Source organism: Falco biarmicus, chromosome 1 (assembly GCF_023638135.1).
Source record: "Falco biarmicus isolate bFalBia1 chromosome 1, bFalBia1.pri, whole genome shotgun sequence".
NCBI classification, from domain to species: Eukaryota; Metazoa; Chordata; class Aves; order Falconiformes; family Falconidae; genus Falco; species Falco biarmicus.
Window position 1 is genome coordinate 112,038,921 of NC_079288.1, and position 19,677 is coordinate 112,058,597.

The following is a 19,677-nucleotide window of genomic DNA, read 5'->3' on the forward strand; positions in this document are numbered from 1 at the left end:
GCTATGGATTTTGAACTAAGAAGTGGCTGTCCTTTCATTATTGCCATTTGGGGCAATTATGACACTACTGGCCACTTTTCTAGTTTGTAGTGCAGTATGGATGGCTTTTTCATTATAAAATTCAATCATCAACTGCAGATATTTTTAAGTTACCCAATAATACTATGTATGTAATGTAGTTTAACAAATTAACAAAGATAACTGCAAAGTAATATAAATCCTTCCTTTAAAGTGGAAGACAAATTTCAGTGAAATAAAAATGTAGTATTGACAGGATCTTTCATGCTGTGTCATTGGCAGTTGCCCCAAGCGTGAAGTTACAAAAGGTAAAAGCAGTCAGAGGTTGATATTAGCAATAGAGGAAAAATAGAGAATGCATTTTTCAAATGAGAAAGTTGATGTAGAGCAAACGAGGTAGAGAGAGGCGGGGGAAACAGCTTCAGTACATGGGGATTTCTGTGATGTTTCTGTGCTAATAATGTCATGGGATGTGAATGGACAGAGGATTTTGTAACATTGAGGAAAGTTGTAAAATAAAATTAATCAAGACATAGCTCAGTTGAATAGCTAAGATTTTATTTAAAATCTGCATTTATTGATTATGTGTATTTTATTAGTAAATACCATGTTCGTTGTCTTTGCATTACGTTCCTAATATCCTCTCATACTTGTAGAAGCTGGGGCCATTAGGATTTGGTGCATAAGCCAGTGCAAGGATACATCTGACTCTGTGCCCTTTTGGTGCTGAAGCCTGTAAGTCTTCCTGGTATTCTGATTTCTATGGTAACAGCAGGAAGATAAACGTGATAAAATAAGCTGAATCTTTAAGAACAGCAGATTTATTTTTTTTTAACCTTATATACCTCGGGGCGGGAGGATGATTACTTAGATCATCTGTAAAGCCAGTAAGTAACTTCTTTTATTGTTCACAAGATTACTTTTTCCCCATTTACATTTTTCAGGATGATGCCCGTTAACCGTTTGGTTTCTTTTTCAATCTGTTAATCCTGTAGTGTCTAAATTTAGGTACATTTTCATCTTGGTATTGCCACAATGATTGTTGATAGGAGTTGTTGGGGTTCGTTCTTTGCTAATAAATCAAGTGTGTGGTCACTGATCTTGTTAAAAGGTCAGCAGGCACTCCTTGATATTCCTCCCTGCTTGATTTTAGCTTACATATATTATTTTGTAGGGGAGTACTGCATGCATACAATCTAAACTGTCAGCGCAATGAGAAGTGGATGTCTTTATCAGTAAATTTCTAAGATACATTGTTACTGTTATTTACTTTTTCATAAAGTGCAGCTCAGTTCCCATCTAGAAAAGTATATGGAAGGATTCTGTTAGATACCAACCCTAAAACAGTGCAGGCACAGAAGGAAATTTTGAAGAATTACTGTCATACCTGTACGTAATAAATATAATATGCTTCCACTAGATTTTCCAAGTCTTACTTTGCATTTTTGTAAACAGGTCAGTGGTCGGGCAAAGCAATAGATTTGACTTCTTTGCATAAATTTCTAAAGGCTTTGCCTTTTAATGCCTTTGAAAACACTTCTTTAATTTCTAGGGTGTTTTAGTTGAAACTGAAACTGTACAGGAAAAGAGGAGATAAAGTAGTTTTTAGGAGATCTGTAAGAATGTGAACACTTTTCAGGAGAAAGCTCCGTCTAGCACAGTTTTTCATCCTTTAAAACTGGCCAGTTGAAAAGAAAGCAAGAGATCAGGACAAGGGTAAAATGATACTTTTTCATTTGCCTGTTCCAGCAGTCAGTGATTTAGGTGCTTTCTGAACGGGAGATTGCATTCAGACAGTTCTGCTTAATAACCCTTCTGTATCTTTCTTCTGTGAATTTGCCTAATACCTTTTCCAACACATTTATAATCTTGACATCTAAAATGTTCTGTGGCAGTCGCTTCTGCAATTTAATTATGCATATTTGTTTGTTGGAGATGTTTCTAAAGCAGATAGCTGATAATTTAATGGAGTGCCACTTCATTCTTGTGTTTGTAGTAATAGTGGATATATTCCTTTTCATCCTGTGGATGCCATTTATCACTTACAGATCTCTATCAAGTCCCAAAGTTTCTTCTATCAGCTGAAGAATCAGCTAGTGGATTTAATCTCCCCTTGTGTATCAGTTGTTTGCCACCCATGGCCATCCTCATGCCCTCCCTCAGTGCTTTTGTTAGCCTCTTCTAAAAATTCTGGGAGGAGACTGGACTGACACGCCATGTTCAGAGCACAGTGGATTTATGCAGTAGCAAAATAACAATTTCTGGTTTGCTCTTGACTCATCTTGTCTCACTTTGCTTTTTTAGACCATTAGCAGACAATGAGTGAGCATGTTCGAAAGACAGAAGTCTCCAAAATGTGTTCCAAGTTACACTTAAGTCTCTTTGTTGTGTGATATTTGTTAATTTAGAGTCAGTTATTTTGTATGTAGGGTTGAAGATGATTATACTGTCTGCATTGTCTTGCAATTAGTGATTTTCACCTTCCATTTTGTCAGCCAGTCACACAGTACTGCGAGGTTTTTCAGAAGCTCTTCACAGGCAGCCCTGGATTTCATTGTCTGGAGTCATCAGCAAGCTCTGTCACTTCCATAGGTCTGATTTTTTTTTTTGGATGATGTATGAGTACAGTTTTCAGCCCAAGCCCAAGTGCAGAGCTCTGTGAGACTTCCCTGCTAACCTCCATTACTTCTGAGAGATGTCCATTTATTATTGCCCTTGGTCTCCTATTTTTAAGCTGCTAATAATCCATGAAGAGCCCTCCTCCTCCCTAAGCTCTCTTTAAGAACTTTCAGGAGATCTTTTTAATAGCTTGAAAACCGAACTTTGCCATGATTGCATCCCCACATACCTCCTGATGCAAAGCTCAGTGTGGAGGAGGTCCTAGACCAGTAATTACCCATGCTGGCACACCGACAGACGTATTAGAGCCCGTACCCAAGCTGAGTGCCCCAGTTTCCTTGGTGGGGAAACCAGGGCAGAGGGGAGGAGGAGGAGAGGGCTGGTGTTTGCTTAGGTCTCACCCCATATGGCCATGGGATGCAGGTAGACCGGGCACGTGCGAAGTGTTTCCATCGTACAGACGTTGCCTCTATCAACCAGAACATCCTTGTGCTCTCGTCAGAACGCTTACAGATTCATGAAACACGACCTCTGTCTGCAAAAGCTACGCTGGCTTTCTTCCCTTATAGTATATTTATCTGTTAATGCTCCTCTTTCAATTGTTTTGGTCAGAAATGAGACTTACTAGCTTCTGGTCTCTTGAGTGCTCCCTCCCCATTCCCAGACCCACTTTGAGAAATCAGTCACGTTTGTCACCTTCCATGCCTTTTATAAGGGCAATGTAACCAGTAAGCTGAACAGTATAGTTAGTAGTTCAGCAGTTCCATATTTAAGTTACTTTACAGCTCGTGGATGAATGCCATCTGGTCTTGGTGATTTATTACTATTCATTTTACTGTTTTTTCGTGGATTGTCCATCTCCATCCGTCGTCGTCCCGTCCCCCCCGCCCCGCCCCCCCCGTCTTTCTAAGCCCTCTTCCACTCACACTTTAATCTGAAGCTAGTTCTTACAGTTGCTTACTGAAAAGGGAGACCGATGCAGAGCCTTCCTGGACTCCTTTTATGGAGAACACTGATGCAAAGATAACTTTTCTGCTGTGGCCTGATGTTTCTTTTTCATCTTGATCATCTGTTGGCCCAGTGGATGGTCTGGGACGTTTCCAGTTTGTGATGTGTTTGAAAGGGTTTGACTGTTAGTTTTTATGACTTTAGCATGAAGACTTGCCCAGTGATTATACATTTAACTTGGCACAATTATGCTCTCTTAGTATTGGCTCAGCATGTCTGTGGGACATCCACAAGCATTTTGGGAGGGTGTCTTTTCACTTCTCCAAGTTCCTTGGCAGGAAGGGCTAGGATAGAGAAGGAGGTTTTTTCCTTTCAAGTGTCTGTCTGAACGTGGTGCTGCTTTGATCTGCTGTTTGGTGGAATCTCCAAATGCCTTTCACATGCATGGTGCTTCCTTTCGCTACTTCCCCTATAGAGTTAAATATAACTAAAAATTAGGAAGTAGTTTTTCTAAACTGGTATGAGAGGAAGGCAAACCTCAGCTGACATCCAGAAAATGCCAGGCTTTGCATGACAGCGTGAGCAAAGTCTTGATTTCTGAGGCATTGTTGGCACAAGAGGAGAATTGCTGCTGCATGTGGAATATAGCAGTAATTTTGCTGATGAACCACTGCAAGTGACAATGAGCCCTGGCATAGTGAATGTATGAAATGATACCTAATGGCCACCTTTTCTGGTGGTTGATACCTTTCTCTGATGAGCTTCAGAAGAGTATTTATTGTCATGTGTACATTATCATCACTTATTATTGAATGTGGTATTGAAAAAGCATTTCAGTAAAGGCATGATTACATATTTTCTCATTTAAACTGTGATTTGTCTCTTTTGGAATGCCAATGCAAACCAAAAGAGAGTATTTAGTATCAGCATTCTACTAACTGCATAATTAACTGTTAATTTCAGCAGATACTTGGGGGTTTTTTGCTATTGATGTGCTTGGGATTTTACAGTTACGTAACTGGGTGATTATTAAGTTGGATTTTAGCACAAGTTCGCTGTTACTGATGGAGAGCTGAAACTCTCCTTTGCAATCATTATCCACGAGCTGTTGCTAGTTCCTTTGTCAATAGCCATGTAACAGGAGGACCCTTAGCTGAAACATTAAAGCAGCTCTAAATTTCTTACTATCAGTTACCTGGGATTGTATTCTCTGGGATCACCAGGGAGGACTTTCTTGGCGTAAAACTAATTTTCAGAACTGACTTCTTTAAGTTCAGTGTAAAAATCACCAATTTTATATGCCTGGGTGGCAAAAGCCCACAAAATATCAGCTATGTCTGTAAATGTATTTGAATTTGAAATGATCTTCTTTGTTTGATTATCAGTGTTCAGCATTGGTAGTTCTCAGTCCAACTGCTGTTTTGTCCTGGGCTTGGCAACTTCTTCTATCAAGGTTATTGCTGTAGTGCCAGTGCTCCCAGCTGTGCACCCATCAGTCTGCAGCATCCCAGTCACCTGGAGGGAAGTTTGTGGGGTTAAATGTTTTACTTTGGTAACAGGAGGTTTGCATGTTCTTGTAGCAAGGCTGGTGGGGGGAAGTAATTACTGAAGTACTTCTCTTTCAGCAACTTCTAGAGCAGGAAATCTTTTTTGCATACTCTGCTTTCTTGGAGGGAGCAGCTTTCTCCTGTTGCATGTCAGATTCCTGTAGGAACACAGTGGCAGGAGGCATCTCCAGGACCTTCAAGCCAGTTCCTGCTGATGCTGCAGGAGGATCTGCCATAAAACCTCCTTACTTTCAAAGTAGAAAGTAGTGCCAAGACCTTACTGCTGTGTCAGATTAATAGGGCACAGGTGGGTTTTTTACTCTCCACCTTCTAGGTAGAGCAGAAGTGCTGACTGCCAGTAGTGGCTGAAGTCAGGTAGGACAGGGCAGAGGGATTTGGGGGCAACAGGAGCTGAGGTGACATTTGGTGCCAGGTCTTGAAGCTTTGCTTTAAGAGACATGCCTGCTTCTGCGTGAAGGAGCCTGTACACAGGCATCAGGCACTTCAGTGGCATCAGCCCAAACAGCCTGGGAATGTAGGAGTATGCTGAAGACTCGCTGTCGTCAGACAGTCACTGGGGGCTGAGGCAATGGCACTTTGGTTTTGGGTTGGGTTGGGTTTTTTTCTGGTCCTGGTACAAGGACAGTGTTCTCCAGCAGTTTGATAGAGCAGGCAGCCAGGGGCTGTGATGTTGTAACCTGGCTGGGATCCACCATCGCTTGTGTATGCAGCAGGGTGGTCATCTGTGGCCGTCTACCTTTATGCTACCTCTAGGCTAACACTTCCCTAATTCATCTAGGCTAACATCTGATTCCCAGCCTGTGTTTATCCATGGCAGTTTAACCAGCTGCAGGGTAATAGTTGAATTCTCTATCCCTTACTGCTTATGGAGAGCATCTGCTGCCTTATCAGGAGGAGGTCGTCGCTGGTGCAGCCAAAGATGGGGTATTTATTTCTGCTGGCTTACTGACAAGTTAAAGGGAAGATGGGCACAACCCATATTTCTCTCCAGTAGAAACTGGTGACAAAACTGCCATTAATTTCAACAAGATTGAGTGCCCATATTTGTCACTGATACAAGGCAACAGGTATTTTTTTCCTTCCTGGAAGACAGCTGTAAAGCTTTACAAGTTGAAGGCAGTGTGTTGAAGGGAGTATGTTCTTGTCTCTTTCTGCTGTGGCTTGCAGAGTGAGCAGAGATTAGAAAGTGCTGAATAAGAAGTAAGTGCTGAATGAAAAGTCATAATTGAATTTTGCCTGAATTCTGCATGTATTTTGGCTTGGATTTTGATCAGTGCAATAACTTAATGATGCTGCTCCAGTACTGCTGACTTTGGTTGTGTTTATAATGGCTTCAAGATGGGAAACAGGTGTCTGGGTATGGTCCACTGAGCAGGATGATGCACAGTGTTTCCCAGTGCTGCTGCACACAAAGTAGTGCAGCGATTGCCCCTTTGCATGGAAGAAGAGGTCTGGTTTTGTGCTAGGTGGCATCATTCTGTTCCCACTGTCCTTCATGATGGAGCTGTTGAAGTAGAATACTCCCTCAAGAAAAAGTGTTGTTACAGTAATTGTGGGGGTGGTTTTTTTTCTTTCCCCAAGAACCTCAAAACTTTTTTCCAGGCAAGTGAACCCCTCCTAAAGGCAGGTAAGGTAATTCAGGCCAAGGGCTTTTTTGATTAGATGGTTTGAGCAGATGAGCAAGGGTCTTTGTGATCCCGTGTTCCTGGTCTTTTCCCTCCCCTTTGTCCTCAGCTTGCCTGAAGGCATCTGATGATGTTTCACTCCTCTCTGTCAGGTTCAAACTGACCCCTTCTGGCATGGTGGGAAGTATACCTTGCTTTCTGAGGCTTCCAAATAGGTTTTGACCTTCAGGCCTTCGGCAGGTTTTCTTTTTGGGTTGCATTTTTTTGTTTGTTTGTGTTTTGGTTTTATCAAAGTGTAATGTGCTTTCTGAATTTCCCTGAAATAACTAAGTGATGGAGAGGCTTCAAATGGATACAGGTTTTAGTCTAGCAAAGGAAAATCTCTTGGTTATAAAATTGGAAACAGTTCATATAGAGGAAAAAACTATAAAATCAAGACACACAAAGAATTATCTTTGACATCAGACTTTTGCTACAAGTGTTGCTTGGTCTTCTCCGGAATCTTTTCTGAGCTGCAGAGGCCAAGGGACTAAGTCAGCTGCACGTTTGTTCCTCTGAGGTGCTGTGAAAGGGGATGCCTTTGCCCAGTTTTTTCTGGGATTATCAGCAAGCCACTTGGGTACTGACAAAACTTCAAAACACCCACCACAGCTTTCCCTTTCTTCGCTTCCCTGTCTAGTTTAGGAAGACATCTTGTGCTGTGAATTTGAATAGTATCCATGAGAAAGTAAATAAAGCACGATATCAGCCTTGGTTTAGGGCCCAGTTTCACCTGTGAGTGAATATTCCTTGATGCATGGGTTCCTCCTCTGTTACGGTCAGTTGAGTTGCAGTTTCCATCCTTGGGAAGGAGATGTATGATACTAGACTTTATGATGACTTCATAAATTATAAGTTACTTATTCATAACAAGTTGTTTCTGTACAGCGTGCCTGTAGTTTCACAATTTTTGCTGTGGCTGTTTGGTTTCTGTGGAGGTCATGTAAGGGTATTAATGAAAGATATGACTGGTTTAGTATTTAGGATGCCTTGTCTTAAACAGATGTGACTGCTCAAATCCTGCATCTCTGTTGTAGTTGGGTGGCTCATCCCTCGGTGATTTGGGATGTCAGTCCCGTTTCGGCTGGGTGCTCAAGCCATTTGCCTCGTTGCTTGTCCCTGTGTAAAAGAACAACTACTTCCAGGGAGCAGGAGGAGCTGGGCTGGTTTGCCACTCTCCCACCGGTGTATGCAGCTCTCCGTGGGTGGGTGCGGAGGATGAAACAGGCTGAGCTGGTCTCTGTGCAGTGTGCCCATGGAAGGAAGGTAGGAGATCTGGAATCACTTTGAGAATAAGGGTAGCAGAGATGGGAGAGGTGAGGACACAGATTGCATGGACTTAGGGGGAGATCCCAGATCAAGTGGGGAGAAAGAGAAGATGAACTCAGGGAAAGCAGCAGGGAGTCTCTCAACTAGGAACATGTTTGCTGCGGTTCATTGAAGGAAACCCAACAGCAGAAACAAAACTCCTCTTCCCAGCGAGGCAGGTGAGCTGCCTTGGAGGGCTTTGCCAGCAGAGGTACCCACCTCATCTTCCTCCCAGGGGAAACGAGGGGAAAGGAGCAGCAGTTCAGGTGCACTGGGGATGTGGGGAGCAACTCGGTGACCAGTTAACGCAAGGTACCCATGGCCAAAGAGGTTTTGCAGGAGCAGATGGAAACCGGGTAGAGCTGGGGGAATGGGCTGCTGCGGCCGCCCTGCCTGCCCGCAGCGTCGCGCCTGCGGAAAGGTCAGGCAGAATGTGAGCTGGGCATTAAATTAAGCCTGTAAGGAGACACTCGGGGAACTTAAGATGGATTAACTTAAGGTGTAAAGTTTAAAGCGTATTATTATGAAGGAGGATTAAGCTAAACTGAGCTAATGACACCACTTTTGAATGCATATCCACACAGCGGATTCAGAGCTTTAGCTCCACGCCTTTTATTACTTAAATGTACTTACATTCTTAAATGTCCCCATAAAGATACATTCCATATCTTCACATGCTCTATTTTCCATCTTGAAAAGTTTATATGCTGTGTCAAAAGTAGAACTGGTTTGGGTTGGTTGGTTTTTGCCTTTGGTTTTTTTTCTTTCTCTTAAAAAAAGAACCAACAAAAAAAACCAACAAAAGGCAGGGAGGGAAGGCAACATAGAAGTTTGTTTTAATTTTTCCCCATGGTGGTAATGGCATTTGTGATGACTTGATGTTATTTATGAGACATTTGGTAAGGAAGAAATAACTTTGTTCATGTTACCTTGATACGCCCTAATTTCTGTGTGCCCCATCTTTTTTAATGCATGAGCCATTTCTGTTGCTTTATTTTGGCGTTACTCTCATGGTGTTGGGATAGCTGCAATGTCAGCATATGAATTTTCCAAAAGCTCTGTACGCTCTTATTTTACACTGTGTGGGTTAAAAATCAAATGCAAAGTTGAATACTGTAAAGTCCCACAAAATGCTTATCTTACATTAAATACGGCCATGAATTAACTAACATGATTTGTAGATAGTAATAATTTGTAAATAAGTAAAAAATCAACTGAACTGATTTTTTAGGAGGGAGACCGATTTGAAATAACAGGTTTGCTGTATGTTAAATAAACTACATGGTGACTAGTTTTGTGTACAGTTTTATCTCACTACAAAGAATGCCATCAGGTTTTCCTTGAGAGTAAACTAGAGATCAATATTTGTAAGTAGAGAAAAGATTAAATATTTAAAAGACAGGGAAAAAATCCAACAAAAAAAACCCTTGACATTTACTAATATTCTTCTATTTAGGCAATCATATAAAAGCAAAAAAAATCAAAGAAAAACATAAGAGAGGAAAAGGAAAATGTCACAAAAAGTGAAAGAAAAAGAAAAAAGGGGTTTGAGTCAGGGTGCTTCTAGGTTAGCTGTCACAGAGTGTGTTTTGCCACAGTGTTTAGTGAAAGCATAAGAAACCTGAGACAAAACCTCAAAATGTTTTATTTGCTGTGTGGCTTGTGGTATGGGATGAAAGGTTTGCCACTTCTCGCGTCTGTGGAGGTCAGACACAGGCAGGGATGGTGGGATGGTGGCAGCTGCTTTGTGTTCTGAGGATGTGTCCTGCGAAAGTAAAATTGATTATAATAGACTGTTTTTGTTTTGAATCTTGCTAGTCATTAGCAGTCTGAGATATATTTAAAATGTTGGGTTTTTTTAAAAAATACAAATGTCTTTTATTAATCATTTGCCTTTCAACTTCAGTACGTATCCCTTTGAGCCTCCTGGCAAAGGTCAGTTAGGAACCACCGTTATCTGTGTCCCAGACCTGGATTTGGTAATTTTGGGAAGAGGGAGGGGAGCAGGAGCAGTGGGAGGGAGATCACGCTGGAGTCTTTCAGGGTCTTTTTCCCCAGCTGGCTCTGGGTCGGCTCAGAGGTGCCTGCAGCTGTTCAGCCTCTGGGCAATAGCAGCCCATCAGGCAGGAGGAGCTCGGGCTGGTTTAGGGTGATGTCCCCAGAGGGGGGTCAGGTGAGTCATGCAGTGGCCAAATGGGAAGGAGTCCCCATCCCTGGCACACTCAGTCGTCCATGCTAAGGGCACGTCCGGACACCAGGAGAGGTCCAAGGTGCTGGGTTGGCCCCAAGCCCTGGACGGTGGCCACCAGCCTTGGGCAGACCCGGGGCTGGAGTGGGACTCCAGGGCACAGCAGCTTCAGAAATGCCTGTTTGCGTGTATCTGACGTCTTCTAATTCTGAACGTCCTTTTCTGTCTCACCTGATCCCAGTTACTCAGGGTTACTTTGTGTGTGTTCATAGTACATGACCAGCGTTGAGTGTGCAAGTGGCATCTGTGAGTCCTCTGAAGCACACGACCGGGCCGGTGTACATCCAGCAGCAGAGGCTGCTCTTCTCAAACAGAGGGCTGAGTGGTATTTCAGTCACTGTCCAAAAGCATTCAAGAACTGTTTTCTTCTATTTCTTTTCTTCCCTGCAGTCCATTATGCATAATAAAAATAAACAAACATGGCATTACTACCACTATTAAATTAAAAAAAAAAAAAAAAAGCTGGAAGTTCTTAGTCTTGAGAAGAGGGTGGAGTGGGGGAAAAGTGCAGAGCCCATATAACAATGGGGAGTCTGCTTTATTAGTATTAAGGAGGAAAATAAAATCTGCTCTGGCGGTAGTGAAATAAAACACCAGGAAAATTACGTCAGTCTTTGTTTGCACACAGTATGATTCTTCTCTTTCACCAGCCAATTTGTATATTTGAAAAGGCAGTTGCTTGGTTAAAATAATTAGCTGAACTTCATCCAATTCCCCAATTACGTGAAAAAATGTTTGAAGAAATATAGACAATTATTGTTGAGCAATTAAAAAAAAAAGTAGCGGTCGCGAAACAATTATAGCGCCTTGTCTAAATACCCACATATAGTTTCAAAACGAGACGGGCAATTCTCAGTGGCTCTATGCTGTAGCTATCGTGGTTTGGGATAGCTGCTTTAGAAGTATATCAAAATCCTAACTAATGCTGCCTGAAACTTGTGCAGGATAGCTTAGCCTGGCATTGCCTCAAAGAAGAGAGATAGGATCTGAAGCTAAATATTTCAAAGTATATTTAAAGAAAAAGAAGAGTAAATTAGATACAAGTCATGTATCATTATTTTACGATGTAACAGGCAAAAATCTGTATTAATGAACGAGATAGTTTTATTATATACTCCTCTATCCCACATAATATTAGATTATTATTTCTGGAAAAAACAGACAGAATTTCTGAATATTTTGGTGTATAAGTAAGACAGCATTGCAACAGTTAGACTAAGAATTCCCTGTGGGAAGTCCAGTGTAGCATATTAACAAGAACTTCAGTGACTGGAAAATCATTTCTCTTTGTTGTTCCTACACTTTCATCTGTGGAGCTAGACCTGTTGGATTTTCAGGAAAAGCAGTGATCAGAGATTTTGAAATGGAGGTTACTTGTGAAGGATGCCCGAGTGCTGCTGGCTGAGGCAGTGGTCATCCCAATTGCTTCTTAACTTCAGACTCCTCTGTAGACATAAACACAGTAACATGAAGTCATGCATTTTATTTTATTTTATTTTTGTTAACCCACTTCCCCATTTTCCAAACCTGCCAGCTGTATTTTTTCGGGACTGTGTTGTTCAGGATGAGAAGAGTCAAGATGTCTGCTGGCATGTCAGAAATCCCTGATCCCAGGGCCCTGCTGGCTTGTGGACTCGACCGTGTGCAGTGGGCAGCGGAGCTTTTTGCCATGGGTTTTCCTGTTGCCCATGGCTGCTGGCAGCCTTGGAGGCCGCTGGGCTGGGGCCAGGGCATGCAGCGTGGTGCAGGCTGCAGGTGTGAGGCTCTCAGTCCTCCTTGGCTGTCCTTTCCCCCAGCTCATCTTTGCACCAGACACTTCTGAAACTTGTTTCTGCCTGTACATCAGCTGATGGGGGACGTATGATCTCAAACATGCGTGCAATGGGTGTAGGTTCCCTATTGCACCAGTTCTGACCCCTTCAGCAGGCTCATTGCCATCAGTCCAGGGCAGAGCTGAACAAATGCTGACAATTCAAACACAATTTAAAACATTTTTACCAGTTCATTAACATTGTCCGTGTATAAAAATCAGATTGCATTTGTTTCTATTCCTTTTAGGGCGGGTGGTTGTTAATGCTGCCTGTGGTCTGCCAATAGCGAAGTGAACTCAGCCATCCATTGAGGATGGTGTATGCGTTGAGCAAGGTGATGCCCAGGTCCCCCAAAGCTCTCAGGCAGTGAGTTTTTCTGCCAGACCAGGAGCCACAGGGACCAGGCAGGGCTCCAGCTTCATCTCTGAAGTCCCCAGCTTCCTTACTGAACCTGAACTTTGCAGCTGCAGCGTGTCTTACGACCTCTGCACGATCAGTGTTCTGTTTCCAGGTCACACCTTGCTTTTCTCGTGTGTGGGCTGCCCCATGCATGTTGGTGCTCTCCTGAATTTATCCTCTGGATTTTGTTTCTTTCTCTTCGCAGGGAACGGATGCGCCAGTCTGCTATGTTTGAACTGTGCCAGGGGATGCACCAGATCAGTCTGCAGTTTGTTCGCTTGCAGCTTAGCTTTGAGGAGTACACTATAATGAAAGTTTTGCTGCTGTTAAGCACAGGTAAGTTAGATTCACGGTTATATGGGAATACTTGAAAATATTCCAGTTCACAAAGAGGTGCAGTGATTTTAACTGATGTGACAAAAGAGCCAAACTGTTTCCAGCAAGGCCACAGGAATAAGGCTGGTTTTATGTCTTAGGTTTTATCTGCAGATCTCACTCCTCATTTGCACGGGAAGTGTCTTTGCAGTTTGAATGTGTCATGGGCATTGGAAGGACAGGAGTGGCTGGACAAGGGGCTTTGCCCCCCCCCTCTCTACGGGAACCCCTCGAGTTGGCCAGGCGTGCCAAGGAAGCACAACAGTTGTGGGGACTGGGGAGAAATCCCCACTCAGCACTCAAAGCCACAGGTTTGGGTGACTTGATGTCACCTTCAGGATCAAAAGATGTACGTTGCCTGTACTGCTAAATGTGCGGTTTTCCAATGCCAAGTGAATTGAGAATGGTAAGCCCTTTCACAGGTCTCTGAAAGTTTAGCATGCTTTATTTTTCTCTCGAGGGTCATGCTTTGATTTTTCTTAAGATACAAAATTACATCTTGGTGTTTGTTAGAGCACTGTGCAGTAATTAGTAGATCTCTTGATGTTATCTTACTGAAAAGACTGCAAAACTCCCATTCCAGTACAATTGCTGCTGCGTTTATTCTGGCTTTTGCTTGCAAGCTGTCGGCAGCAGGACGCACACCCGAGGCTGCTGGGGCCGGGGGCTGCCTGGGCTCGTGCTGCACAGAGCATCTCCCATCTGTTAACAGAAAACTCCTGGGGCTGGAAGTTTTTTGGCCTCGATGGTCTCCTTCCCTCCCGTTGAAGCTGTTCCAGCTCCCTGGCATGGGGAGAGACAGCACCGGTTGGGGAGCGCTTTGTATCCCAGCCCACAGGGTCTGACCACTAGGTCCCACTCACCCGAGGGCTTGGGGACATGGTCTGCTGGTGAAACTGGGACTGTGGAGAGCTGCTATGCTCTGGGGTAGCCCCGCAGGGGGTAAATGGGATTTTTTTGAAAGTGGTCACTCATGGTCTTTCCAGAAGCAGCTAGTAGTGCTTAACATGGATGTGCTTGGGGTGGGGTCTAGCTCCCAAAAGGTTCTCGAGAGAGTGTCTGGATTGGAGATCTGGCGCTGCTATTTTTTAATCAGCCCTAAAGAGGAGAATCTTTAGAAAAAGAGCCGAAGGGCATTCTAAAAACACAGCAGAATTTCTTTAAACTGGGTATTTATTATTGTGCCCTCTTGAGAGTGTTAACTAATGACTTATTGTGAGAATCTGTTAGGCGAGATCAGCCTGGCCGATTAACTTCAGCTAGCCGGGTCCCTTTGAAACACACACCACGGTCACTAGAAAGCCTACTAAAAATAGTTTGTTTGGGGAGAATCAGGGTATTTATGGGAGAGGGAGAGAGGAGAGAGAAATGGAAATGAAGGTAGTGATAAAACCCAGAAAGTGTCATGTAGAAGGGTGGCAGCCCTGGTTTTGAATGATTGCGCTTTGATACAACCTTATGACAGAAAACTTCAGGTTTGTTTCCACTTAAATTTTTTTATTGAATCGTGTGATGTGCAGAGTACAAGTTATTCTGAAACTTTCATGATGACCACATCAAGGAAGTTTCACTCCATTTACATGTGGAAGAAACCACACATTACAACTCAATTGTTTTCTTGCTTTCCACAGACCATAGATTTTGGGAGTTTGCCAAAAGCATTGCAGCATTTAATAAGTAAAATCAGAAACACTGGGCAAACCTCCAAAATTTCATGTTTTGCTTGAGTTCTCTTTATTTGTGGTCTTTCTTTCTTTCTTAAAAATCTGGCTGGGGTGATGGTATAATAATTTTCAGACAGAACAGTAAAATACCTAGCAGTAGATGAAGAAAGAGTGGCTCTGACAGCCTTTAAGTAGCATGTAGGAATACAGGCCTGTAAATATTAAAGGAACTGTAATCCCATGTCTTTTGTGCAAGGGCCACAGTATGCTCTGATGGCTTTGCTCATCTTGATTGGTGTCTCTATATTCATTCAGCTTGAACTGAATTTGTACATCTGTTCCACACAGTTTCTTCTATCTGTCAGCTGACTGAGAGATTTGGCATCTAGAATTCAAAAATCAAAGATTGCATTTATCTAATATAACTGTATAATATTTACTGAGTGTTAGGCAGGTTGGTGAGCCATTTCCTAGGCTTTTTCTAAAGATTTCTCCTTGTGCCCCCTTCCAGCACTTGATAACAGTCCTTGCTGTGCATGTAGTAGTAGAGCTCCTCCTTGTCTTCCGTTGCTAAATTGCTGTAGTAGATACTGGTCAGAGAAGATACTGGTGCTTTTTCTTAAAGCTTCTACTCTGGAGCCATTTGGGTGGTTGTTACATGCTTATGATGTGATTTCAGTGGGATAGAAGGTAGTTCCCAGGCAAAGAGAAAGGGAATGGATGAACAAAACAGTTTTTGTGAAGATGTTAAGTCAGGGTGAGCTAAATTGGAAGATTGCCTGGTTTTTTTCTTTCCTTTTTTAATAAGTAACTTCCCATTTAGCTTACTCTGGCATAGCTTTCTGGCTTGCTTAGAAAATAAACTCACTCCTGTACAGTGTAGTATTTTATTTTCCTTCTGAGGAATAGCATTTTAAAGATGCAGAGCAGAAAAATATTTGGTGGTTAAGCAGTATTCAACTGATCCAGGTATTGAAACACCGGAACATTTTGTGTAATGTTGTTAATAACCTCTTTGGGGTTTTCCTAGAGATCTGACCCTATAAGCCATTCCTATTTGGGGCAGAACCTGCTGGAGTGCAAGGGCACTTGCAGTGTGTAAAGGAACAGGGTATTTGCTTTTGTAATTAGCCTTGCTGATACCAGTCCCAGTAAAAACTATCAGAAAACTCCGCTTTCAGCCCATTCGTGAAACGATCCCTGTGGCAGATGGGAGATTTGGTAGGGCACTAGAAATAATTGCAACTGTATGTCGTGGTCAAACACTGGGTCAGGATGCCTGTTTGGAAAATAGTCTGTTTCATGCAGAATAATGTCTCTGTTTGTTCTAGGTGTTACGCAGATGCTTACTAATGTTCAAAGACATTTTAGATGTTATGTGATGGCATAAAAACGTGTCGCTTGGTCTAGCATTTCTGCACATAACAGCTGTAAATCTGTACCTTCCCCTTCTCTGGCAAGTGTGGAGAATCATTCAGGAACGATAAATCATCTTTTCAACTTCTAAAAAAAATTCCCTTGATCCATCTGCCTTTTTTTTTTTTTTTTTTTGTTAAGTTGTATTAAAAACAGTTTCAGCATGAGGTTAGCATGTGTCGTATTTCTGAGATGTTATCTTGTCCTCTGCCACAACTTCTGCAATCACAGATCTGGAGAGGATGCTTGAATCACTTGAAAATCTGTATGATGTTGTTGATTGCTTACCAATGTCTGTAAAATTATGGACTTTGCTAGAAGTTTAATTCTTTCATCCATTAACTAGTGTAACTTTTTAAGTATGCACATCAAAAAAATAAGCAATACAGTTAATATTAATGTAAGACTGTCTTTTCAATGACAGTTCCCAAGGATGGTCTCAAAAGCCAAGCTGCATTTGAAGAAATGAGGGCAAATTACATTAAAGAACTAAAGAAGATGGTAACTAAATGTCCAAGTAACTCTGGGCAAAGCTGGCAGAGATTCTACCAACTGACTAAACTTCTTGACTCCATGCATGATGTAAGTATAACTCCTCAGGGAGTGCAGACAAGTTAAGCAAAAATCTCTCCATTAAGGTAAACTACTAGTCTTTAATTGTGTTAACTAACAGGGAGGAAAAAAATGAAATTCTTTTTAAAGGAACATCTGAGAGAAGTTGCTAGATGAATTTAAGGACAACTGCCAAGTAAAATAAGAAAATATGTTATTAAGGGCTGGGTCCTGCTACCTTCTCCTATGTTAGATGGCACTGTGTTCCTCCAGTGTTTCACTTCAGGTCAGTAGAGCTATTGGTGGGGTCAGAGGCTCTTCAGAAGTGGTGTTAGCTGTGACCTGAAGTGAGGCACAGCACAAGTGCACCATGCAGAGCATCCCGTGAGTCGCTTCTCAGTGAGAGGTGCTGGATTCGTGTGTTGGGCATCTAGCGTGCCTGTTGCGTTACTAAATGTTGAATTAATTTGGTGATCTTTTACAGCTGGGGTTGTAGTAACGATGACTTTAAAAGATGTATTAAGACCTTGGAGCTATCTTGGGTGTCAGAAAGTTTACTTGAGCTTTTCAAATACAAGATTTGCCGTATTGTTAGGTTCTTTCTAGAACCACACTGTCTTACTCCAGTGCAAGGTATTTGTTTTACATGCATGATGAATGACATGGGAAACCAAAAGTTCAGTCCCAAAACACCCAGGCTGTTGGTGGCTCAGCCCAGAGTGACTCTGTAGGCTTGTGGCAGGTGCCTAGTGCACGCAACGAGCTTGTGTTTTCAGAGGGGGTATCCGTAATGTTGAGATGCTGAGATGGGAGCAACCTGGTTTTAGCCAGTAACATGGTTAAGTGCAGAGACTGACCTGTCCAGCTGCTTTGAGCAGCAGTGGGGGTGGATCTCCACACTCTCCATAACGGAGCCCGGAGTCCTCACAGAGGAAGCCAGTGACTGAGCTGTAACGATCTCCTCGAGCTGAGGGGTTTTCCCCCGTGCCCCGGGCACCAGCCCCTTGTCCTCTCTGAAGCTGCATCACGGTGCAGCAAGCGATGGGCGATGCTTGGGACCGACAAGAGCACCCATTAGTCACATTTGGGCCCAGGAGAGGAGGGGTCCCGTGAGCAGAGGCTGAAGCCCAGCAGCACACGCTGATCACCTCCCACTAAAACTGCAGCAAAGGAGAAAACTGTCATACTCCATCCTGGGTGGGCAGGGGAGTAACTTCACTGCATGAAGAACCTCCAGCGCTTGCTTTCGGAGCCTGCATATAAATGTACTTCTTTGTGCTCAACTTAAATTTCCGTTCTGTAGAGACAGTACAGTACAGTGCACTTCAGGTCAAATCTGTAGAAGAGCCTGAGGTCTGTTTACAGAACGTACATACGGAACTATTTTTCAAATATTGTTCTGTTGTTCATTAAAACATTGCAAGTCTTAGTGGGAGGCAGGGAGAGTATTATTAGTACTGCAGTAATAGCTCATTCTTCAGCGATCGGGTTTCACTTGCTCGGTGCCAGCAAAGGAAGTTGTAGTGTTTTAGTGGAAAGAAAGGGGGCGGGTCGTAAAATCATTTGCGAGTTATTCACATCTGAACCTCGGGGCAGCATAACAAACCCCCTGCGTTTATGGAGTTCTCTAATCCTCTTCAGAATAGGCAGTGCCTATGATTTGTTATTTAAATGGCTGTGTTTGTGTGGTTAAGGTAACTGGATGACAGACTCGCACTTACTGAGAATGCTACCATGTCCTACAGACATTTTCCGAAACACAGCGTTAACCATTGGGAGCTGAACTAACCAGAGGAAGCAGACTGCTCTCGCATTTTATTTAATTTTTAATTAAGCTATTTTTACATGACTTTTGCTTTAATAGAGCACTTTCTTACAAAGGACTTTTTAAAGAAAGTCCCATTGTCAGCATTCTCCGTTAAAAAGGCCAGTTGTCTGCACAACAGTGCTTCCTTTCAGAGATGGTATTGGAAACTTGTTCAACAAAGGCACTTGTTTATTTTTTTTTTTCTTTAAAACTGATTTTTTGCTTTTTTGTTTTCAAAATCCATTGTAATAAATTTAGAGTGGTGATGTTATTAATGAGAAGTGAGAATTGCTCTTCTCTCCCCCACTGCCTGTTGGTGCAGAATTTCTCCGTTCTGTCAATGTAAATGCAAATTTTCTGCTTGATTCCTTAGTATAGGAGGAGCACTTTTTCAGCTGTCACCTATGTATTTTGAATTTAACTCCATTACAATTTTAGAGGATCAGAATACATTTGGTGCTGAGCAGTCTAGCTGGAGCTGAGGCCCCGTGTTTACATGCTGCTGTAGCCACAGCATTGGCATTTGCAGCGCAAGCCCAGAGGGACTGGTGCAGAATTTGTGCTTATTCAGCTCTTCTGCTGCCTCCAGCTTTTCCATCAGAGCAAAGCAAATGCATCTCATCATTTGTGGAGTTCGTTTTACCTGAGTGTAGCGATAAACAATAAAAAAAATACTGCTTCTTTGCACCTTCACACTTGTTTTCATCGACCTCATTTCTAAGTAGTCTTTCTGAGGACTATGCGAAATAAAGGGCACGAGAATATCAAATTACAGTTTTCTTGGCTTACATAACGTGAGGAAGAAAAAACCCCAAACAAGATGGTTTTACAGTGCTCAGTATACTAAATCATTCATCCACGCACGGAACATATGTGCAGGTAGAAAAGTGCCGAGGTGAGGAAAAAAGAAATTTTCAAGGCAGCCAGGTAGGCACTTAAATATTTGAAAAAATCAGCAGCTTTATTTAACGATCCATAAAGCCTCAAAGCACCAAAAGCAGAACAGAAAAATAAGAGATCGAAACCCATCCCAAGCAGACAAGATAAACATGGTTTCACGCACGTGTATGTGCACACCTGTGCTCAGCTTTAGGAGCATGCCTGCAGGCGGCTGAGCAGTTCGCATGAGTGCTGCCATGCACCGAAATGCTTTCTTTGCGTGATGCTGCATGGAAGTAGTGGCTGCTGCTACAGCAGGCGCTGGCTGGCAGCATCCGTCTGGTTGCACTGTGCACCCGTCCTCTCCCTCGGCACAAGATGACAGGGAGGAGTAGGTTGTT

The 19,677-nt window shown here is 42.7% G+C and overlaps 1 protein-coding gene across 5 annotated transcripts in view; it reads left to right on the plus strand.

The window, feature by feature from the left end:
• The window catches only part of NR3C2 (nuclear receptor subfamily 3 group C member 2), a 214,325-nt gene that overhangs the window by 183,693 nt on the left and 10,955 nt on the right, over window positions 1–19,677 (plus strand). For 4 of the 5 annotated variants that reach the window (XM_056361265.1, XM_056361266.1, XM_056361261.1 and 1 more), the window contains 2 exons: window positions 12,789–12,919; window positions 16,463–16,620. In XM_056361265.1, the coding sequence (XP_056217240.1) occupies window positions 12,789–12,919; window positions 16,463–16,620 (289 nt within the window). The remainder of the gene's footprint in view (window positions 1–12,788; window positions 12,920–16,462; window positions 16,621–19,677) is intronic. The other variant, XM_056361273.1, reaches the window with a different exon arrangement.